This window comes from Mobula hypostoma, chromosome 7 (genome assembly GCF_963921235.1).
Source record: "Mobula hypostoma chromosome 7, sMobHyp1.1, whole genome shotgun sequence".
NCBI lineage: Eukaryota > Metazoa > Chordata > Chondrichthyes > Myliobatiformes > Myliobatidae > Mobula > Mobula hypostoma.
The window spans coordinates 140830829-140856584 of NC_086103.1; the positions used below are offsets into that span (position 1 = coordinate 140830829).

General features: G+C 40.5%; 1 protein-coding gene across 2 annotated transcripts in view; it reads right to left on the reverse strand.

Annotated features, from left to right (window-relative positions):
* Positions 1 to 25756, reverse strand: part of LOC134349594 (rho GTPase-activating protein 20-like) — a 113562-nt gene that overhangs the window by 84087 nt on the left and 3719 nt on the right. For both annotated transcript variants that reach the window (XM_063054152.1, XM_063054154.1), the window contains exon 2: positions 10337 to 10422. In XM_063054152.1, the coding sequence (XP_062910222.1) occupies positions 10337 to 10422 (86 nt within the window). The remainder of the gene's footprint in view (positions 1 to 10336; positions 10423 to 25756) is intronic.

A 25756-nucleotide genomic window follows, 5' to 3' on the forward strand; every position in this document is an offset into this window, starting at 1 on the left:
GCACCTCCTCATCCCTGTTCTAAATGGATGCCCCTCTACTCTGAACCAGTGCACTCTGGTCCTAGACTCCTCCACTGCAGGAAACATTCTCTCCACATCCACTCTATCCAGCCGAGCTGAGAGGTGGCAGATGGAGTTCAATTCAGAAAAGTGTGAAGTGATACACTTTGGAAAGTCAAACTTGAATGCAGTGTTCAGAGTTAATGGCAGGATTCCCAGCAGTGTAGAGGAGCAGAGGGATCTAGGAGTGCATGTCTATAGAAGTTGCCATACATGCTGATAGTGTGGTTAAGAAGGTGTGTAGTATATTAGCATTCATTATTCAGGGGATTGAGTTCAAGTCCTTTCAGATAATGTTGCAGCTCTATAAATCTCTAGTTAGTTCACACTTGTAGTATTGTATTCAGTTCTGGGCACCTCATTATAGAAATGGTGTGGAATTTTTAGAGAGGGTGGAGTGGAGATTTACCAGGATGCTGCCTAGATTAGAGAGCATGTCTTATGAAGACAGGCTGACTGAGCTGGAACGAAGGAGGATGAGGGGTGACTTATTAGAGGTATATAAGATGATAAAATGCATAGGTAGAGTGAATAACAAGAGACCTTTATTCCAGAGCAGTAATGGCTAATACAAGGGGATGTGATTTTAAGGTGATTGGAGAAAAGTGTGTGTGTGGGGGAGGGGGGTTGTCAGAGGTAGGTTTTCTCACCCACAGCATGAAATGCACTGTCAGGGGGTAGTGGTGACGGCACGTATATTAAGGACATTTAAGAAACTCTTAGATAGGCACACGGATGAAAGAAAAATGGAGGGCCATATGGAAGGGAGTGGTTAGATTCATCTCAGAGTAGTTTAAAAGTTTGGCACAACATCATGGGCCAAAGGGCCTGTACTGTGCTGTAATATGTACTATGTTAATCTGTACTATACTAACTGTTCCATGAAAGAAAGGGAAGAGAAAGGAACTGAGGAGGAGGGGAACACAGAACGAAATAGCACAGCCAAGTAAGAATATGACCATGTTTTACCCAGTGTCACAACATGGGGTGCAGCGAGCAGGAAAAGTTTTAAGTGAATAAACATGTGATACCTAATTCTAAAAAGAGATAACTGAAGTCAATATGCTTGGCTTTAGTTCTGCATCTCTTTTATTTCTAAATTCTAAATGACACTTTGCAGTCCATAATCAATATGTGTGAAGTTATTAGCTTGTTCCATTTACTATTTTCTTTCAAAATAATATAGATGCTATATTTTAACCATTTATATCCTTTCAAAATAATATAGAAGTTAAAAGTGAATTAAATCTTAATGTAATTGCACATAAGAATCCGAAGAAAATATAGTTTTCATGTGGATTATATTCAGAGATTAGTTGATAAAGCAAGCTGGAGAAAAATGTTGCCAGTGGGATCTGTAAGAAACACGAATCAATTTTTTAAATAAATATTACTAAACTGACCAGCCTTGTGCACAAATATTCCAAGCCTTACACTGGGAGTGAACATTCAAAGAGTAAAAAAGTCACTTTTGATAAAGTTAAACCATGGAGTTTGGTTTATACATAAACAAATCTTGCAAGACAAGGTTAAAACTGCTGTGACAAGTAGTTAAAACCACTGTAAGAAAAATAAGATACATTTTTAATAAGAAACTTGACATTTATGGCAACAGGAGAAGGAAAGTTATAAAACTGACAATTACGAGTTTTTCTAATCAAACTTAGTATTCATTTGAAAAGGTAAGTTCAAGACTACACTGAACAAAGTTCCATCATTCCCATATAGAATACCAATGACTTCTTGACTATAATACTCTTGTATTATTTTTCCAGTAAATTGTCTTTTGTAACTTATATTCACAAACCCATCCTTTTCAGATTCAGAGCTCATTCTGTATTATCTCATGGGCATAAGATAACATGGTTCTGGATGTATTGATTCCATGATATGAGCTTACAACTTTGAAAAGCCTGTAAATTTAAAAACCAAAACTAAAACAGCAGATTCTGGAACTGTGGACAATCAGGTTTGACCAAGATTTTTGCTGCTGTCAGATGGCATCTTAACCCTCAAATTGCACAATAAATACGAAAAATATTTCTGCAGGGGAGCTGGTTCTTGTGGAAGTGTACCATGCCACTTCAAGAGAGGAGAGGGGAGAGAGGAGAGGGAGAGAGAGAAGGGAGAGAGAGAGAGAGAGAAAGAAAGAGAGAAAAGAGGAACATAAGAACATCAGAACATAAGAAATAGGAGCAAGAGTAGGCCATCTGGCCTATCAAGCCTGAGCCACTACTCAATAAGATCATGGCGGATCTGACTGTGGACTCAGCTCCATCTGTCTACCTTTCCCCCGTAACCTTTAATTTCCCTGTTATGCAAACATCTATCTAACTGTGCCTTAACTATATTTAATGAGGTAACCTCTACTGCTTCCCTAGGCAGAGAATTCCATAGATTCACTACTCTCTGGGAAAAGCCATTTCTCCACTTCTCCATCCTAAATCTACTCCCCTGAATCTTGAGGCTATGTCCCTGAGTTCTAGACTCACTTACAAGTGTAAACAACTTTTCTGCCTCTATGTTATCTACCCCTTTCATAATTTTATATGTTCCTATAACATTCCTTTCTGAAGTTATATTCCAGTGAGTATAGCCCCAGGTGACTCCATCTCTCCTCATAGGCTATCACCTCATCTCCAGAATCAGCCTAGTGAACCCTTTCTGGACCATCTCCAAAGCCAGTACATCTTTCCTTAAGTAGGGAGATGAGAACTGCATGCAATACTCCAGGTGCAGCCTCACTAGTACCCTGTAGAGTTGCAGCATAACCTCTCTGCTCTTAAATTCAATTCCTCTAGCAATAAGGCCAACATTCTACTTGCCTTCTTAATAACCTGTTGCAACTGCAAACCAGCCTTTTGGAATTTATGTGCAAGCACTCCCAAGTTCCTCTGCATAACAACATGGTGCAATATTTCACCATTTAGATCATAAACTGATCTTCTATTTTTCCTTCTAAGTGACGACCTTGTATTTAACAATGTTGTACCAAAACCCTTGCCCACTCACTTAAACCACATCATCTGCACGGATTGCTTTTTCACTCAGCTTAGTGTCATCAGCAAACTTAGATATCCTGCAGCTGGTCTGCTGTTCCAAGTATTAATCTATATTGTGAATAATTTATCCCAACTCTCATAACCAGTCCTCTATATATGCTGCTACATTACCCCAAATTCCACACATCCTTATCTTACTGACACCTCTCTTATGTGGTACCTTAAGGAGCACCTTCTGGAAGTACAAGTACACAGTATCCACCTATTCCCCTCAGTCCACTGTCTCATTATATCTCAGACTTCCGCCAGTAAATTTGTGAAACAGTATTGCCCTTCATAAACACAAGAGATTCTGCAGATGCTGGAATTCTAGATCCTGATGAAGGCTCTCAGTACAAAATGCCGACTCTTTCCATAGATGCTGCCTGAACTTAGACCATAAGATATAGGAGCAGGCGAGGAACTATCACCAGAATGTCATGTGCCTGTAATTACAGCCTTATACATTACAGGCATATGAACAGATTGTCTATCGGTGAGTTGCCTCTGTTTCCCAAACCAAGGACAATCATCCCATTGTGACAAGACTTGCCTTTCCAGAAGCCTTCATAATGGATGCTGTCAGCAAAGTGCCCACTGACTGACAGCTCAGCAACAGGCCAACCTTTCAGGTTTAAGTGCTCAGTGCATGTTAGGAGAGCAGATCAAGCAGTTCTGAAGCTGTCTTGAGCTGTGCGCTAACATCAGTGAAGGGTTATTTCAATGACAACTAAAGCAAGATCATAAGGTTGTGTGTTCCTGGTGACCATTGTGAGAGTGTTAGGGTCCATCTTACGTCGGATGGGGATAGGCCTGGAACGTCCATCCACAGCAATCAACATCATTGGGAGCACACTCAATGCTGGGAAACACTCGGCATGTTCATGGGGATCAAAAGCAGGAGGGCTTGATCCAGTTTTGTGACGGGGTGATCTCACAGAGGAATGACTGCTAGCTAACATAAGACCATAACATATAGGAGCAGAAGTTGGCCTTTCGGCCCATCGAGTCTACTCCACCATTTCGTCATGGGCTGATCCAATTCTTCCAGTCATCTCCACTCCCCTGCCTTCTCCCCATATCCTTTGATGCCCTGGCCTATCAAGAACCTATCTATCTCTGCCTTAAATACACCCACTCGTGGCAACAAATTCCACAGATTTACCACCCTCTGACTAAAATAATTTCTCCACATCTCAGTTCTAAATGGACGTCCTTCAATCCTGAAGTCGTACCCTCTTGTCCCAGAATCCCCTACATGGGAAATAATTTTAACATATCTGATCTGTTCAGGCCTTTTAACATTTGGAATGTTTCTATGAATCCCCCCTCATTCTCCTGAACTCCAGGGAATACAGCCCATGAGCTGCCAAACGTTCCTCATACGGTAACCCTTTCATTCCTGGAATCATTCTCGTGAATCTTCTCTGAACCCTCTCCAATGTCAGTATATCCTTTCTAAAATAAGGAGTCCAGAACTGCACACAATTCTTCGGGCATGGTCTCACGAGTGCCTTATAGAGCCTCAACATCACATCCCTACTCTTATATTCTATACCTCTAGAAATGAATGCCAACTTTGCATTCGCTTTCTTCACAACTGACTCAACCTGGAGGTTAACCTTTAGGATATTGCGCACAAGGACTCCCAAGTCCCTTTGCATCTCTACATTTTAAATTCTCTCCCCATCTAAATAATAGTCTGCCCGTTTATTTCTTCCACCAAAGTGCATGACCATACACTTTCCAACATTTTATTTCATTTGCCACTTCTTTGCCCATTCCTCAAAACTATCTAAATCTCTCTGCAGAGTCTCTGTTTCCTCAACACTTCCCGTTCTTCCACCTATCTTTGTATTATCAGCAAATTTAGCCACAAATCCATTAATACTGTAGTCCAAATCATTGACATACATCATAAAAAGCAGCATTCCCAACACTGACTCCTGTGGAACTCCACTGGTAACCAGCAGCCAGCCGGAATAGGATCCCTTTATTCCCGTTCTTGGTTTTCTGCCGACCAGTCAATGCTCCACCCATGCTAGTAACTTCCCTGTAATTCCATGAGCTCTTATCTTGCTAAGCAGCCTCATGTGTGGCACCTTGTCAAAGGCCTTCTGAAAATCTAAGTAAACCATGTCTACTGCATCTCCTTTGTCTACCCTGTTTATAATTTTCTCAAAGAATTGCAGTAGGTTTGTCAGGCAGGATTTTCCTTTCGGGAAACCACGCTGGCTTTGGCCTATCTTGTCATGTGCCTCCAGGTACTCTGTATTCTCATCTCTAACAATCAGTTCCAACAACTTCCCAACCACTGATCTCAGGCTAACAGGTCTATACATAGTTTCCTTTCTGATGCCTCCCACCCTTCTTAAATAGCGGAGTAACATCTGCAATTTTTCAGTCATCTGGTACAATGCCAGAATATGTCAATTCTTGAAAGAGCATTGTTAATACCTCTGCAATGTCTCCAACTACTTCCTTCAGAACCTGAGGGTGCATTCCATCAGGTCCAGGAGATTTATCCACCCTCAGACCATTAAGCTTCCTGAGCACCTTCTCAGTCGTAATTTTCACTCACAAACTTCACTTCCCTGACACTCTTGAATGTCCAGTATACCGCAGACATCTTCCACTGTGAAGACTGATGCAAAATATGCATTCAGTTCCTCTGCCATCTCTGCATCTCTCATTACAATATCTCCAGTGTCATTTTGTATTGGTCCTATATCTACCCTCGACTCCCTTTTACCCCTTATATACTTAAAAAAGCTTTTAGTATCTTCTTTGATATTGGTTGTCAGCTTCCTCTCATAATTCACCTTTTCCTTCCTAATGACCTTCTTACTTTCCTTCTGCAAGTTTTTAAAAGCTCCCCAATCCTCTATCTTCCCACTAGCTCTGGGTTCCTTGTATGTCCTCTCTTTTGCTTTTACTTTGGCTCAGACTTCACTTGTCAGCCACGATAGTGTCCTTCTTCCCTTTGAAAATTTCTTCTTATTTAGAATATATCCGTCTTGCACTTCCCTCATTTTTCACAGAAACTCCAGCCATTACTGTTCTGCTGTCCTTCCTGCTCATGTCCCTTTCCAGTCAACTTCGGCCGTTCCCCTCTTATGCCATTGTAATTTCCTTTATTCCACTGAAATACCGACACATTGGATTTTATTTTTTCCCTGTCAAATTCTAATGTGAACTCAGTCATATTGTGATCACTCTTACCTGAGGGTTCCTTAACCTTAAACTCTCTTATCATCTCCGAATCATTGCATAACACCCAACCTGGCACAGCCGATCCCCTACTAGGCTCAACAACAAGCTGTTCTAAAAAGCCATCCCTTAGACATTCTACAAATTCTCTGTCTTGAGGTCCAGTAATAACCTGATTTTCCCAATCCACTTTCATGTTAAAATCCCCAACGATTATCATGACATTGCCTTTCTGACACGCCTTTTCTATCTCCTGCTGTAATTTGTAATCCACATCCTGGCTGCTGTTTGGAGGCCTGTATACAACTGCCATTAGGGTCCTTTTACCCTTGTCATTGCTTAACTCAACCCATAGAGATGCTACACCTTCCAATCCTATTTCATCTCTTTCCAATGATTTAATATTATTTGTTATACACAGAACTTCATTGAATCCATACCACATCTGCCTGATGGCACCACCTCTATCCAGATACCTTGCAAATTCTTCCTTAATGATAGCTTCAAGCATTTTTCCAACCGCAGATTTAAGCTAGCCGTACTATAGTTGCCTGTATTTTGTCTACATCCTTTCTTAAACAGCGGTGTGACATTTGGTTATCTTCCAATCCTCTGGGACCTGCCCAAAGTCCAGAGAATTTTGATAAATTATGACAAAAGCAAGTGTTATAACTTCTGCCATTTTCTCCAGTACTTTGGGATGCACCCTATCAGCATCAGAGGATTGTCTACCCTCAGGTCCACTAGGTTGCTTATCACTATCTTTTAGTGACAGTGATTGCATTGAGGTTCTCACCTCCCATCACATCTACAACAGCTCCTTTTGGTATGGGAGACGGGTCCTCTATTATGAAGACCGACGCAAAGTAGCCTTATCCATTCCCACATAACCCGATATAAATTCCCCTTTCTCATTTTCCAAGGGACCTATATTTACATTAGACCCTCTTTGCACATTATATAATTATAAACATTTTTATTATTTGCTTTTATATTTGTGAACAAAAGGCTTGAGCTTGTATTATTCACACAAATAACTCAAACTCAAACATTAGATGAAATGTTAAGGACAGTATTTTGAAGAATAATATTTTTGCAAAAAAAGATTAAAAACCTTCTTCGGGCATCTGTTATTAAGTACTTCAATCAAACGTTGCTCTCAAATTTCAAATTCATTCTATTGCCAGGATTGCCCACAGTCAAAAGATCAGTGAATGTCAGCAGGCCATGTATTCCCTCCAGTGTTAAAACCCAGTGAGACACTTGCTATAATTTTAGATATAGTGTATGCTACCATGCTATGTTTTAGCAGTAATCAGCATTTTCAAATACTAAATGGTTCTGTTGCCTTGTTGCCATGAACCACCTCAGTTGACACTCAGTAGTTAAGTTAATAATAATAATAATAATAACATCTACTGGAGTGTATGGATCTAGTTAAATCTCTTGCTGTTGTTTGCCAAACAAAGTCAAGAATTTCCTCCAAGCTAAGAATGCTTTCAGCAGTCAGCCATTCCAAGGTGCTATTCAGAAGGAGCAGCACCAGAGAAAATCAGTCAAGTCACTGGTTCAAAAAATGATAATTAGGGAACCAAGGTGAAAATAGGTGGAACCCAGAGTCTGCCAAAACCTTAGTTAGGAAAAGATACTCAACTTCCATGGAGATTCCGGAAAAATTTGGGTGGGAAACCACCGCTTCCAGAATTTAGATGACATTCAAGTTTCATTTACTTTGGCAAGAATATTCAGATTAACATTAATGCCAGAGGAATGTTTCATAAATTCACTGCTTCGTTTTCAGACTAATGCTTTCAGTATACAACATCAATCTCATGTAAAGTTACCTGCTTGCTGAAAGGGTAGAATCTCATCAGCAAGCTATAAAGCTTGCAAAATGAAACCTGTACAGCCAATGAATTTTCATTCATCAACGGGAAGCCAGGCACTCTCTCTGGAGAAGGCGATTTGCTGTAGAAGTGAACACAAGCAGAAAAAAAAATTCCTCCTTTGTACATTTCTTATGAACACACGTCATTCTTTGTTTTAGGAAGCATATCTCGACAGAATAAACCAGAGTTTCTTGACCATATATTACTGTAAAATAATGGAGTAAGTATCATGTGCCCAACTGTGTGGCCATTGAATTACAAATGAGAATTTTCTGAGCATACTTTATGGTACAAAGCACAGTTAGTCCATTTAATACATGTGGAACTCTGCACACCTGGAGGAAGGAGATAATTCAGGTGCAGCAGTTTTTAAAGGGCTCCTGTCTTCTCTTAAAGGTTAATATAGCAGAGTTCTCAAAACATTGTGACATCGTCTCCTTGTTGAAGCAGGTATTTCTGTATTCACTGGTTGATTCCTTTGTGACTATCTTATAGTCTCTGTAAGTGGAAGCACTTTTTGGTACCTGCTCTCTCAAAACCTTAATTTTAAACCATAGTTTTAAATAAATCTACTATGCCAATAATCAACTTTCTTTTTCAGGAAAACTGAGTCTGTCTTTCCTTTCTGATTGATATATGCTCTTGGTTCTGGTGTTGTCTGTGTTATGTTTACTTTCATTCTGTCCACTTAAACTTCAATGTCACCTCCTAAATTCTAGAAGCAGTGGTTTCTCACCCAAATTTTTCAGGAATATCCGTGGAAATTGAGTAGCTTTTCCTAACTGGAGTTTTGGCAGAGTCTGGATTCAGCACTTGCTCCCCAATGATTAGCTTTTTAACATAATGCAATGGTCACTTTGACCACATTTAGTTAATAATGTGCAATTTCATATATTGTACTGCATAATGACACTTCTTTAGCTATGAAGCAGAGCAGGAAATACTTTTCAAATCCCCTAATCCAAGCTACAGTTAAAAGATGCGATACTTCATTCTACAATGTCATGACAGGCATATACAAATGGCTGTTGGAGCCTCTTGTGCCCTTAGAATATTGAAGATAGAAATTAAGAACTTGCATTTTTAGTGCCTTTTAAAACCTCAGGATGTTCAAAGGTGACTTAGAGCAACTAGAAGAGTAAGGCCAAACACTTTCTGATTCTTCATGGAGATCAAGATTTGTAGCAGCTTCCTGCTGCCTCTCTCTTCCAGTCTATTTCCAAAGCCAATTTCCAAGTGAAGTTTATGAAATGCTACAGAGCGGATTGGCACTCTTGCTTAATTCCCCTAACAGCCATATTTTGAAGTATATTGACTGCAATGAATGTAGCCGTTCCATGAGCATTATTACAGAGTTCAGTATCTTTAGTCATAGGCTGGCCATGCAGCCATGTTTATCCATACCACTCCCTTTCAAGGACAAGTAGATGGTAGTTATCTATCAGATTTTCATGATTTTTTTAACTGAGTTACTGCTTTATAGATTCTTCAGTCACTACATCAACAATCAGTCTCCGGCAAGCCCTCAAACTGAAACACTGAGTGACATGAACAACATCTCCACCTTATCTTGCACATACCACAATGATATCATATCAGAGCACATTTCAGGCCCTGAAAGTGCTGCCTAGTTGTCAAAGAAAGGCATTTCAAAAATTCATTCTCAAAAAGTTTCTTGGAAATGAAGGTACATCTGATCCTGCCAAATGTTAATCAGATTCATAGAACCTCACAGAGAAGTTTGAGAACAGATAGTTCAAAACAGACCTCCTCTGCATTGCCGATCCAAGAAATCCAATTAAAACACTTTGATATATGGAGATATATTAATGAAAAACATGTGCTCTATCAGAAGAAATTATATGTGAATCAGGCTATGCACAGAAATGCCAATTCTGCCATACGGAATCACCTTCTAATCTCTGACCATGGGCTTTTCAGCATTTTTCCCTGTTTTAACAAGGTAGTAAAATTATAATGAATGTACTGAACTGGTCCAAGTTTCATTATCAAAGTAATACGATCACATTTTGTTATGAACAGCAGTGGGTGATTTTTAACGTAAGTATCATTTTTAATCCTTACATGCGATTGTTAAATTTCAAAACAATGCAGTATTTTATCAGGCAGATTTACCTGGACAGTGTTCTGGTTTTGTTAAGTGCTTTGCTAATCATAAAAGAGGGTGCCGACTGTCGTCTCTGGGCCAAACTCTTCATTTTCTGCGTAAGGAGAAGAAAGGTAACAATAAATAATAGAAGTCAACTATTTGTCCTCCACTAGGAAACTTAACAGGTTTCATAATCTAATCAGATTAGCAATCCTACCAATAGCAATCTTAGCAGCTTTGTTTTAGCATGGGTACCCCAAGAGAATCTGGAGATACAGTATATCAGAGATTTTATTCATTTTTATGCCAGCAGCTGTCTAGCATCAGATGCTCAGAAATCCTGAAGGGGTTGGCTGTCACCCAGAGAACAGTGTTGCAAAGAAACCTATGGAGAACAGGTGTAAGAGTTGAAAAGTGTATTTCAAATTTCCTGTGTCCAAAATCTTTAAAGCATTGAGAATAACTTGGCAATTTCTCTGTGTAATCTAGCAGCACAACTGTGGTTAATTACACTCTGCAAGGACAGCTTAGGCTTGGTCATCCAACTGCCTCACAGAAAATACTACTATCTGCTGAACTTTCAAACATTGTGCAAATTACCTTGAGTATTCATAGACTTTTGCCTATAGGTATAATAAATATAATAGTTTATAAACTATTGCAATGGTACAAGATAGGATGATTTTTTGACAAGATGAACACCTTTTATTTGAAACAATTTCATCACAGTAACATAATCTGAGCTAGGTCATTAAGGTGTTTCCGCTGTTATTTAAAGGTAGAAAGGACATGCTGGAAATTTCCCTAAAGGACCATTTTCTTTAATATTCAAAAGTGATGATGGCCAAATGTCATTTGGTGCATGAATACCTCAACACCTTATACAACAGATTGGAAGATTATGAACAACCACACACCACCCTCAGTTTGTTGTTACATTCCATTTTTTAGCGGGGGGGGGATGGAATGCTAGTTTACAAAAAGGAAAAAGAATATAGGGCTGAGACAAAGAAAAAGGTAGAATAATGAGAATAATTGGACAGCTTTTTATAAAGAACAGGCATAGACATTTTTGGACTAAATGGTTTCCTTCTGCAGCCATTTATATAGTACACTACAGAAATGTTTACCTTGCGGCAAGCTTCTAACTATTAAGCATAGAATGACAATACACATTTAGAAGGGGACTTTCATACTGGAAAGCTGTGATATCAAAGAGTTTCTTCAATGCCCTAATGTAGCCGCCTCTATCAACACCCTGGCACAGCGTTCCATGCACCCACCACTCTATGTAAAAAAATTACTCCTGAAATCCCCCTTATATTTTCCTCCAATTGCCTTAGAATTATGCCCCCTCATATTAGCCATTTCCACTCTGGGAAAAAGTCTCTGTGTCATGGTCCTGTCTGGCAATTCCCCATCTTGCTATTACCTCCTTAGTTGGGCCTTAATCCCCTCGTCTGATTTCCAATCATTCCCAGTTCCACTAACTACAGCACACCTGGTTCCCATTAGTGAACATCGGATAAAACTCAGGCAGCACAGCCATACTTTGCCAGTTCGTTGGTTGACTCTAGTGTGAGTAAACCTTGTTTCCTGATTCCTTGGGACTGTTAGTTCTAAGCTCCACATCATTTCCTGGATACTCTGTGTAAACCTTGCCTCTGTGTAAAGACTCTCCTGGATACCGGTTCCCCATTCACGGCGGTGCTGACGCCTTACAACTCTGCACCGTGCCTGTGTCCTGCACTTGGGTTCATCCTCAGCCTCATTCTTGCAACACTCTGGCTGTCCTCTTGATCTATACCTCTTAAAATCTTGTACACCTCTATCAATTCACCTCTCATCCTCCTTCACTCCAAAGAGAAAAGCCCTAACTCGCTCAACCTATCCTCATAAGACATGCTCCCTAATCCAGGCAGAATCCTGGTTAATCTCCTCTGTACCCTCTTTAAAGCTTCTGCATCCTTCCTATAATGAAGTGGCCAGAACTGACACAATATTCCAAGTGTGCTTTAACATAGAGCTGCAACATTACCTCGTAGCGTTTGAACTCAGTCCCCAAGGCCAACGTACCATATGCATAAAATAACTTGGCTTAAGGCTTCAAAAAATCTGCATATAACAGTTTGTCAAAGCCATCACAAATTATAGCACCACTTGATCTTGTTGGAAAGTAACTCAATGGCTAAGAGCATCTGGACATATGGCTAAGAAGTATGAAAACACTTCATTTTGTTCTATTTCTTTAATTTAATAATAAACTGAATATATTGACAGTAAGAAGCCCTTCTGGCCGAATCAGCTCGCGCCATCCAGCTACACCCATGCGACCAATTAACCTACTAACCTGTACACCTTCAGGATGTGACATGAAACAAGAGCACCCAAAGAATTCCCACCCGGTCATGGAGAGAGGTATAAACTTCTTAAAGAGAGCAGTAGGAAAAGAACACAGGTCGCTACACTGTAGTAGTGTTAAATTAACCGCTACACTACCCATTCTTTTGGCAACAAATTGATGGCAATATGCTGTGCCACATCTCTCATAAATGAATATTCATTATAATTATCAACATAATGCACATCACTATTATTCTCAACAGGATCTTCAAAATCAGAAACAGAATCAGGTTTATTGTCACTGACTTATTTTTTTAGATTAGATTATGAGGACACGTAGTCCTCTTTTATTGTCATTTAGTAATGCATGCATTAAGAAATGAAACAATTTGTTCCTCCAGAATGATATCATAGAAACACAAGACAAACCAAGACTAAAAAAACTGACAAAAACCACATAATTATAACATATAGTTACAACAGTGCAAGCAATACCATAATTTGATCGAAGAACAGACCATGGGCATGGTAAAAAGTCCAGAGTCTCTTGAAAGTCCCATCATCTCACGCAGACGGTTGAAGGGAGAAACTCTCCCTGCCATGAGCTTCCAGCGCCGCAAACTTGCCGATGCAGCATCCTGGAAGCACCCAACCACAGTCTGACCCTGAGTCCGTCCGAAAACTCTGAGCCTCCGACTAGCTCTCCAACACCGAGCACCGAGTACCATCTCTGCCGAGGCTTCAACCCCCACCTCGGCAACAGGCAATAGGCAAAGCCAAGGATTTGGGGCCTTCCCCTCTGGAGATTCTCGATTGCACTGTAGCAGCGGCAGCGAAGCAGGCATTTCAGAAGTTTCCGTGCTTCTCACGGCTGTCTCCATCAAATCAGGATTGTGCACGGCATCCTAGTTCACAAATACGATATCATTCGGAGCGGCTGCACGCGCTGCGTCCATTTGATGAAAAATTTGTTTTGCAGCAGCAGTACAGTGTAAATTACAAAATAAATCAATGGTGCAAAATAAAAGGAAAAACAAGTTAAAGGCCTCATGAACTGTTCAGAAGTTATAGATGAAGGGGAAGTAGCTGTTCCTAAATCATTGAGTGTTAGTCTTCGGGCTCCAGTACCTGATGGAAATATCAAGCGGAGGGCATGTCCCGGATGCTGAGAGTTCTTAATGATGGATGCCACCTTCTTGAAGCACAACCCTCTTAAAGATGTCCTTGGTGGTGAGAATTGTGCCTGTGATGGAACTGGATGGGTGTACAACCCTCTGCAGCCTCTTGGCAGCCTACGTATTGAAGCCTCAATACCGGACTGTGATACAGCCAATCAGAATGTTCACCACTTTGCAACCATAGAGATTTGCAAGACTCTTTGCTGACAAACAAAACCTCCTCAAAATCCCTAACAAAATAGTGCTACTAACATGACGTCTTCATGATCGTTTCAATGTGTTGGACCCAGGACAGATCCTCTGAGACGTTGATGCCCAAGAACTTGTAGCTGCTCATCCTTGACCCCTCAGTGAGAACTGGTGTGTGTCCTTCTGGCTTCCTCTTCCTGAAGTCCACTATCAAGGAGGCATCCAAAAGTGAGATAGATCAATTGCTTGCGAAGCATCACGACATCCTTGCACGGAATGCTGACGTCCAGTGCAAGGATGTTGTGACGCTTCTCAACCAATTGATCTATCTCACTTTTGGACACCTCCTTGTCACCATCTGAAATTTTACACAATGGGGGGTGACTCTGGGATACAAGAAGTCATCGTCGATCCCTCCAGAGATGTAGTGGGCTAACCAAGGAAGGAGGGTTCAAAACCCTTGCATGTCAACCCTGTGTCACTCCCAACATCAAGGCAGTCTCAAGCAAGTGCTCATGACCTATGAACACAAGGGATATTAACATCTTATCCTGTATCCTGACAACTATAGGCCAGTTAGCTTAACATCTGTAGTCAGGAAAATGCTTGAAGTGTCATTAAGGAAGAAATAGCAAAACATTTAGAAAGGAGTGGTTCCATGGATTCAGTATGGATTCAGAAAGGGCAGGTCCTGTTTGACAAACTTACTGGAGTTCTTTGAGGACATAATGAGTGCAGTGGATAGAGGGGACCAGGTGGATGTCGTATGCTTGGACCTCCAGAAGGCATTCGATAAGGTGCCGCACAAGAGACTTATAAATAAGATATGGATGCATGGAGTCGGAGGAAGTGTATTGGCATGCATAGTGGATTGGTTAACCAATAGAAGGCAGAGAGTTGGTATAAATGGGTGTTTCTCTGGTTGGCAGTCAGTGGTGAGTGGGGTGCCGCAGGAGTCGGTGCTGGGCCCACAGCTGTTTACCATTTACATTGATGATCTGGAAGAGGGGACTGAGTGTAGCAGAGCAAAATTTGCTGATGACACTAAACTGAGTGGAAAAGCAAATTGTACAGAGGATGTGGAGAGTCTGCAGAGGGATATAGATAGGTTAAGTGAGTGGGCCAAGGTCTGGCAGATGGAATACAACGTTGGTAAATGCGAGATCATCCACTTTGGAAGGAATAATGGAAGAGCAGATTATTATTTAAATGGTGAAAGATTGCAACATGCTGTTGTGCAGAGGGACTTGGGTGTGCTTGTGCATGAATTGCAAAAAGTTGGCTTGCAGGTACAACAGGTTATTAAGAAGGCAAACGGAATGTTGGCCTTCATTGCGAGAGAGATTGAATTCAAGAGCAGGGAGGTCATGCTGCAACTATAAAGGGTACTGGTGAGGCCGCACCTGGAGTACTGTGTGCAGTTCTGGTCTCCATACTTGAGGAAGGATATACTGGCTTTGGAGGCAGTGCAGAGGAAGTTCACCAGGTTGATTCCAGGGATGAAGTGGTTAAACTTGAGGAGAGATTGAGTCGCCTGGGACTATACTCTCTGGAGTTCAGAAGAATGAGAGGGGATCTTATAGAAACATACAAAACTTTGAAAAGGATAGATAAGATAGAAGTAGGAAAGTTGTTTCCATTGGTCGGTGAGACTAGAACTAAGGGACATTGCCTCAAGATTCGGGGGAGAAGATTTAGGACGGAGATGAGGAGAAACTGTTTTTCCCAGAGACTGGTGAATCTGTGGAATTCTCTGCCCAGGGATGCAGTTGAGGCTTCTTCACTAAATATATTTATGAAACAGCTAGATAGGTTTTTACATAGTAGGGGAATTAAGGGTTATGGGGAAAAGGCAGGTAGGTGGAGCTGAGTTTACGGACAGATCAGCCATGATCTTATTGAATGGCGGGGCAGGCTCGATGGGCCGGATGGCCTACTCCTGCTTTTATTTCTTATGTTCTTCTGTTCTTATGTTTTTTGATTTTACCAAGAGCGGTGCTGACATCTGCAAATTTATAGGTGGTGCTTGAGCTGTGCTTAGCCACACAGTCATAAGTGTAGGGAGAGTAGAACAGCAGGCTAACCGCACATCCTTGAGGTGCATTTCATGGATCACCAGTGAGAAGCTGATATTATCACTGATTCATACTGACTGTGGTCTCCTGATAAAGAAGCTGAGGATACATTTGCAGAGGGAGGTACAGAAGCCTAGGTTTTGAAGCTTGGTGATGGTGTTAAACACTGATCTAAAATTGATAAACAGAATCAGTGAGATTGCATTGGTTGTAGACCTGTTGTGGCAGCTGAGCCCCCAATGGAGAATATAAAGCCATGGATACAGTTCCATTCATGCCATCTGGAATCTCTCTTCCAGATGACAAGCATGACTAGTGCTTAGCATCGGCTTGGCCATTTTTTTTCAGATGGGAAAGATGACTAAGTAAAGGGCCGATATAATAAAAACACAGTTTAATAAAAACAAGATAAACATGCAGAATGGACCACCTATTCCATCTCTTAAGAAATACAATGAAGGGAGGTGGGCAGCTGGGAGAAAATAATGACAATTAAATATCTTAAAGTGCCTTAATGTCTTACCAGTTTCTCTCATCATCTGATTCAGAGCCTGGGGATTAAAACTGGTTGCAGAGAATTTTAAGTAGTTTCAGGTGGCAAGTATATTCTCCACCTAAGTTTGGAGCAGTCATATGATTACACTTCATTACCACTCTAGCTTTAAAGGCTTTGTGAATTAATTATCAAAGATGCTTTACAAACAACGTTCAATTGCTAATTACAGGCAGACAATAAAATATTCAATTAGACAAAATAAACAGAAAAACTGAAAGATGGTTTATTTCTAGTCATGCAAAACTATGACATAATACTACTTAATATTTTTAAAATAAATATTTAACATCTATTGATCAGTCACATATCGAACAAAGAGTCAGCAGTAATTGTTCATCCATAACTAAAATACCTGCTAACAATTAAGATTTCTTATGACCAATGCAATGTTACAAATGTAGAGCCACTTAGAGTCACAATAGCAGATATCAAATTGCATTGCTAAAAAGTGTTAATAATTGTTTCTTATCAACAGGTCTAATTGAACATTACAAATGAAAATATTTTATGAAAAATATAGATATTTCTACAAATAACGAAGATACTTATATAGCTTTTGGATGGCAAGCGTTCTCCAGTGTTCGTGAGTGCACTGTAAATGTCCACACATCTATAATCTGATTAATTTTACATCCACTATTTAATTGATGCAATTAATAAAATCAGTGGTGTTTAGATCACCCTGTTCAGGCAGTGCATCAGTATTATTGCCCAGCATTTGCATGTATTGCTTGTGTTTTCCTGATGCATTACACAGTTCAAAGTAGATTTATTATCAAAGTATGTATAAATTATACAACTTTGAGATTCCTCTCCTTAAAGGCAGTTACAAAACAAGAAATCCAAAAGTACCCATTAAAAAAAGACCAACAGCACCCAATGCACAGAGAAAGAAAAAAAATCACAAATTGTGCAAACAATAAAAACAAGCAACAGCATTCAGAATGAAAGTGAGTCCATAGACTTGAAGCCTGGAGCAGGCCGACGGCCGCAGGCTCAGCTCATCACACGTGAGCTAAAACATTGTGGAGCTCACAGACACAAAGCCCAGAGCAGGCCGACAACCGCAGGCTCAGCTCATCACACAGTGAGCTAAAATATTGTGGAGCTCACAGACACAAAGCCCGGAGCAGCCGGAGCAGGGCCACAGCCTTAGCCTCAGTACAGCATAGAGCGGAGTAAGCGTCATGGAACACCAAGCGGAACCGGTCTGACCATTTCCTCCAGTCCTGACACCCAGCCTTTTCAATCCATCTGGCCTAGAGTTTAAATCATCCAGACACCAGGTCGTACCTTGCTCTGGGGCCTGGGCCCTGTCGCATCGATACGCTCTAGGCCTGGACTCTGCCACCACGTTTCAGCCCATACCTGACCCTTTGAAATTGACCTAGACTTAGATCAATCCAATCTTGCCCTTGGTTTAGGTGGATGGGCTCAGAAACTCCTCCGCTCTGACTTTCCTCCACTTCACATACCCTGACCATGACTTGACCTTACTCTGACCACTTCTACTTGAAGATGCCTAGACCTCGCTCTGACTTTGCATCGCCCCCATACGTCTCAACCCTTGAATTAGCCTTACATCTTTATTGTTTGCAATGATCATTTACCACAATTTTCCACAGACAAAGTATTATTAATAAAGTAGTTACTTGTACTTCTTGCTTTATGAACTGCCAGAAAGCTGTCACCCATTTTCAGCAGCATCATCTTAAACCAGAAGTTTAAGTTGAGCTGATGTTAATCAATTCAGGCAATCAGCAACTTAGCCTGATTCATACACAGAGGTGAGGTTGTAGGTTAGTCATTCAAAAAATCATTTTGGAGGTCAGGGGTTGACTGGCAGCCAAAACTTTCAGGAGTGTTTGGTGTCAGAGTTCATCCATGCACCACTGGATCCCATAATATAAGGGCTGCAAAGTAGACCCCCCCCCCCACTCCACATCCTGTAAGGAATGGGTGGGGAGTCTGCAGGCCATTGTTCCTGGTGGTGAACAATGTTCAGCAAAATAAAGCCTATGGAGCAATCTGTGTCTGAGTCACATGTTTGTGAGCTACAGAACATGCAACCTGGGCTTCATCTCTACTGAGGAGACACTGTGAGTCTTTCAGGTGAAAGTTCTGAGGGACAGTCTGTCCTCTAAGCTGAATGATAAACACATTGTGTCATTATTTCGGTCAATAGTTTGGAGTTCTAACGGCGACTCCTTCGCTTGCATCTTCGGAAACAGCTCTATTTCTATCTTTAATATCTCTTTTTTCCTTTCAGGGTTCTTTTGAAGACCCTGACCCGGAGTTACACACTGAATTCGGTTCTTTGCGGGAATAGGACCTACTCTTGGGGTTTCATGACTGGGCATTGTTTGATATGCCAAGGATGCGGCCTTAGAGATTAGCTCGCCTTCGGAATTTCGGGATTTTGTGGCTCTGGAGATTGGGGGCCCGAAGGTTGGTGTCCCGGCAGGGTATTGGTGTGTCATGGGAGACAGAAGATCTCTGGCTGTGTGCCTTGAGACCCAAGATCTTTGGACACAGAGCTTGGAAAAAGCAACGCAACGGACTTTTAACATCGTAAATCAGCGAGTTGTTTGTTATGTTTCCCCTCTCGCTGTGAAACAGAGACATGTGTTTCTCCCTTATTAGGGAGGGAGAGAGCCTGTGGTATGTTGAATACTGGGTAAACAAGTAGTCTTTGGGTACTGCAAGTCTGTGTCTTTGCTGTTGCTTTGCTGCACGCTTGAGTGTTCAGTGGTGGGTGCCAATGCTTTTGTTTTGCTGGTGGGGGGAGGGGGAACATTGTTTTGCCGTTGTTTACATGGGGAGGGGGAGCGGGGGGGCTGTGGGGTTCTAACATTTAACTGTCATTCATTCTTTTGGGCACTTCTCTGTTTTCATAGATGGTTGCAAAGAAAAAGCATTTCAGGATGTATATTGTATACATTTCTTTGACATTAAACATACCTTCAAGACCTTTGAGTCCAGGACACTATACATCCCTCAACATACACCGATAAAAAGTGACTCAGGAAACATAAACTCTGTTTCGCTTTAAACAGATGTTGCCTGACCTATTGAGTGCTTCCAACACTTTTATTTCATCTTTCCGGCATCCACAGGTTTTTGACTTTCAATAAAAACAGATTGCAAATAATAGTTAGATAAAGCTGCTGTGAACTGAAAGTACGTCATAATAAAGGAGTGGAAATTGTTTTTGTGTTTGTAATGACAGATACTTGGACAAATGCAGTGGTAGAGTCCATTACTGAAGTACAATGTAACATGAGCTGATGAGTTTATACTTGCAGACGGCTGCTCTGTCATTTTTCTTTAACATAATTTTATTATATTAGAAGTATTGTTTGATGAATCTGATAAAGTAAATTCGTCTATACTGATGTCTAGCATTTGGTTCTCACCAGTCTCAGAGGCAGGTAATGGACAAAGAACAGATATGAATTCCTTATGTATGCAAACTTTCCCACTATAGATCCCTGTTAAAATAAGGCAATAAGGAGAGGATATTTGAAGGAGATTTACAAAGACACATCTATTCAATGAAAGCAGATTATACGTACGTATATTCTTAAACAATTAGGCTCTTTTTTAATGGCCTACACCGTAAAACATATTGTTTAGCATACTGAATGTATATATTACATATGCATAATATACATTAGATTTGTAAGACGACAGATTTTCATCCATGCTTGTTCACTTTTCACAAGAGATACCATTTCTTTTTCACTCTAATTGAGGTTGTCAGTGGTCAAACTCAGATGTTAGAATCATTTTGATTCTCCTATGGTTGATTGCCCACAAATCTAGAACTGAAATATTTTAAGATGAGGTAACGGCTTTCTACAAACTCGGCTGGTGACATTTTTGATTTAGTGTTTGTCTCTAAACAAGCGGTTTATCCCAAATAAGCTAATAAAATGCAGCCTTCATGACTTTTAGTTATACTCACAAGAGTGTACAGAGGCTAGATTGGTTTTGAAATTGTGGGAATATTTCCTGAAGTAAAACTGTTGTAACTGTGAAATTGTCTGCAGTTGGGAAAAAATAAGTAAAAACAGAAATAGTTGGAAGTACTCAGCAGGTATCCTTTGATGGGGAAATACCAACTACTTCAGATCAATAAACTCTCACTAAAACTCAGAAGGATTAGAAATAAACAGCTTTTAAGATGCAACAAAAGTTTGGAGGAGAGAAGAGAGAACATAATATAGAGTCTGTGAAGAGGTAAATTTAGGCATAACTAAATGGCATAAAGGGTAAAGAAAAACGTGAAAGAGGATGGTTATGAACAAGCAAAGGAACTGCAGTAAAAGAGGATGCTGACAGCTAACTAGCTGCTCATCACTTTGATTTTCCCATCCCTCTCCCACTGAGGTCTCTGTAACCTCTTGCACTGTTCCGACAAAGCTCACCCTGAGAAGCAGCTCTTCATCATGCATGTTGTCACATTGCAACCTTTGGGACTCAGTATAAAATATTTTACATTTGATATTAAAATGCAATTATTTGAAACAATTTCAGATCATTCCCTTTTCCTGTCTGTATCAGAAATGGCCAATTCTGAAGCAGAGTTATCCAAGGTTTTCCTTTCCCTACAGAGATTGTTTGATCTGCCAAGCATTTCCAGAATTCTCCATTTGGTTTCAGGTTTCGGCCGAGATTCTGACCTGCATTTCACAGCTTCAACATGCAATAGAGTCACAGATTCATACAACATGGCAACAGGCACTTTCACCCACTGAGCTTTGCTGACCTTCAAGCACCCACTTATATAATTCCTGCATTCATCCCCTTCCTTTACCCTTCATACACACTTGCATAAACCGTCTCAGAGTTCTACCAGTATACACTAAGGAGATAAACTCAGTGGCCAGTTAACTTCATAGCCCACATACATTTGAAAAAATCACAGCACTGAAAGAAAACCCACACAGTCAGAGGGAGGACATGAAAGCTACCCACACACAGAACCAGAGGTCAGGATCAAACCTGGGTCACCAGAACTATGAGGAAGCAGTTCAACCCGCGATATGCCATGTCATTTTGTTTGCTTTCCCTATCTCTTAACTACCCTCAAACGTGTATTAACTGGATGTCCCTACCAGAGATATTGTTTTATACTGATCTCTCCCACCTGCGTTGCAACTTAAAGTTAATTTGCTTTCTCACATATCCTGACCTGCTGCCTCACCTGCTGACAATTTGTATTTTTATTTCAAATAGTTCCTTTAACGTCTCCAATTATTTATCTACTTTCAACTCCTTTAATCTATTTTCCCAATCCATCTTAATTGCTGTAGCTCACATACGCACACACATAACTGGGCCTACATCTTTTTATGACATGTGCCTCTCCTACATAAAGACCAAAATAACCAGCTCCATCATTGGTTACACGACATATTGTTCTAGAATATTCCAAACTGATTACATGCATCATTCTTAGGCAGCTTTTTCACATTTCATATGTCAGTCTATTTGAAGATTAAATCTCCCACAATTACGCTATTACCTTTTCCACAAACTTTTCATATTTCTAGTTAATTCTTCTTCCAATTCTGTTGATGTTGCTAGGGGTCTGTAACCATAGTAAACCGCATATTTGGTCCTTTGTTATTTTTTATTATTTCCACCTATACCATTTATACTTCCTGTTCATCAGGGCTTTTGTGTCTTTTATTACACAGACTGCTTCGAAAACCTATCCATTTTGTCTACCCCTTCTAAACTTTGCACCCTCAAATAATTAACTCATTACCTTGGTCACCTTGCAATCTCATGTCCCTAATAACTAATAAGTTAAACCCACCTGTCTCAATTTCATCTGTTGGTTCATTTACTTTGTTATAAATCTTTTATGTATTTAGATACAGAATCCTTAACTATAATTTCTCACTGAATTATCTTTGTTTCTTAATGCACCATTATTGATAAACAATCTGTTCCTTCATTGCCTCACCTTGCTTATTATCAACCAAATTGGTATTTGAGTAAATTGATATTTTTAAGACAGAAATTGATGGAGTTAGTATTGTAATACCTGTGAAGGACAGTGAAATAATGATAACTAAATGAAGCGTCATGAACAGATCAGTGTTTATCTCACTGCTCATTGGATGGTGTTAACTTAATTTCTATAATTTAACTGCTTTCCATTTAGTCATGGATGTTAATTGAGGTTCACTTGCTATTCATTTGCTATTGGACAGAGACCATAGAGGTGACTTCAAAATAGTCAACCATCATGGGCAAATATAAAGTAAAGTAAAGGCATCCGTTAGTCTTGCGAGACCATGGATCTGCGCCTGGAAAATCTTCACTCTCCAGGGCACAGGCCTGGGCAAGGTTGTATGCAAGACCAGCAGTTGCCCATGCTGCAAATCTCTCCTCTCCACTAGACCAATGTTGTCCAAGGGAAGGACCCATACAGCTTGCAGCTGTGTCATCGCAGACCAATGTGTGATTAAGTGCCTTGCTCAAGGACACAACATTTTCCCTCAGCTGGGGCTCGAACTCACGACCTTCAGGTCGCTAGTCCAACGCCTTAACCACTTGGCCACGTGCCCACACATGGGCAAATATATGGAATACATTAATAAGTACTAAGGCTTATCCTCTCTTTTTTTTAGGAAATCTTGATCAAATGAAATCCCAGCCTACAGAGGGAAAGGTATCTTTTCCCCCTAGAAGGGATCTGGAATTTGATGCCTAACCTCTTTTACCATGATTCTTCTACTTCTGCTATGATATGTTAAATTTTAGCACAGATGCCATAGGCAGATCTGCCATATGCCCTGCCCAATCCTCACAACTTCCCATAGCACATCAAACAAGCATGATGGCTATAGTTGGTAGGTTGCGAGATCTTGTGAGGGTGTCCAGGGGTGGCTTGGAAATATTGCCCATGAATGACCTGACATGAGCTGTCAGCGATTCACCTCTACAGGATTAAAGTGATTGATTGTGTGATGGTCCTGACGAAGGGTCTCGGCCTGAAACGTCGAGTGTACCTCTTCCTAGAGATGCTGCCTGGCCTGCTGCGTTCACCAGCAACTTTGATGTGTGTTGCTTGAATTTCCAGCATCTGCAGAATTCCTCTTGATTGTTTGATGATTACCAGTTAGTTTGGTTACTCAGAGCTCCAGAGATCCCAGTTCAAACATAACTACTTTATTTCCTCCAGGTGCTCTGACACTTCAAAGGCAGATTGGTAGTTCAGTGGTTGCTATAAATTATCCCATAGTTCAGGTTAATGGCAAAAAGAATCAAAGGGAAGTTAGTGGGCAAGTATGATAGAAAATAAATTTCAGCAATTCAGAAACATACTGAGGGAATGAGGCTGATGGAATCACTCCTCTGAGAGACGTCAAGGACCTGATGTGTTATTTTTAGGAAAAGATAAAATAATATTGCTTGGCTCTTTTGAATGCAAATTGCTTCTTTCAGAGTTCAAGTCTGGAGAAGGGCCACTCTGCTTTTGGAAAGCAAGTCGTGTAGGCCACTGCACTTTACAAGAGTGTGTTGAGACAGATACCTTTGATATGGTTTGAAGATCATTATTGCCCAACCCCAAGACTAAAAAGGGTGGGTAATTCTATTTTGCCACAAATACACAGGGGAATCAGAGACGAATGGATCTAGGGGTTTCTGATTTTAAGCATAAATTTTACCGCTATTAGAAGAAAGTAAACCTGTCTACAGGTTCAAAGGAACAACGGGCTAAAAATTAACATTATATAAATAATGGATGATCACTTCACATTATATTAATGGCAACATATTACATTTATTTTGATTTAATCCTGTTAAGCCTATGAACCTTCTACTCATTTAACTTGTAAAGTATATTTGCATGGATATGCAGCTTAGTGGGGATTTGTTTAGAGCCAGTGATTCCATCTTCTTGATGATTTTTTTTCTGGCAATCCAAGACTACTGATGAGTGTCACACAGAGAAACTCCAGACTCTAGGCAGTCTATATGGGTAGGGGCATAAGATACAGAACATTTCTGCACTAATTACTTCCCAATTCCATTTGTACCTTCTAAACAGTAAAAACATGATGTCAACAGATTCATTTTTCACTTAGTGTTGGCAGCCATTAACTGTAATGTAGACTTTTGCAATTCTGTTTCATCTGATCCTGATCTTTCCCTGCTGATGGTTTATCATCAAATCCTTACAAGTATTAAAACTATTCTTGTTAATTGAATATATACATATATACTTTTTAAACTGAAGTTTCAGCATAAACATATTTTCTATTACTTTACTTTATTGTCGCCAAACAATTGATACTAGAGCGTACAATCCTCACAGTGATATTTGATTCTGTGCTTTGCGCTCCCTAGAGTATAAATCGATAGTAAATAGTAAAAGTTTAAATTATAAATCATAAATAGAAAAGGGAAACTAAGGTAGTGCAAAAAAAAACTGAGAGGCAGGTCCGGATATTTGGAGGGTACAGCCCAGATTGGGGTCAGGATCCGTTCAGCAGTCTTATCACAGTTGGAAAGAAGCTGTTCCCAAATCTGGCCATATGAGTCTTCAAGCTCCTGAGCCTTCTCCCGGAGGGAAGAGGGACAAAAGGTGTTTTGGCTGGGTGGGTTGTGTCCTTGATTATCCTGGCAGCACTGCTCTGACAGCATGTGGTGTAAAGTGAGTCTAAGGATGGAAGATTGGTTTGTGTGATGTGCTGGGCTGTGTTCACGATCTTCTGCAGCTTCTTCCGGTCTTGAACATGACAACTTCCATACCAGGTTGTCAAGCACCCTAGAAGAATGCTTTCTACGGTGCATCTATAAAAATTAGTGAGGGTTTTAGGGGACAGGCCAAATTTCTTTAGCTTTCTCAGGAAGTAAAGGCGCTGGTGGGCCTTCTTGGCAGTGGACTCTGCTTGGTTGGACCAAGTCAGGTCATTTGTGATATTGACCCCGAGGTACTTAAAGCTTTTGACCTGTTCCACTTGCGCACCACTGATGTAGGTGGGGTCGTATGGTCTGCTACTCCTTCTGAAGTCAACAACCAATTCCTTCATCTTGCTGACGTTGAGGGAGAGGTTATTGTCTTCGCACCATGCCACCAGG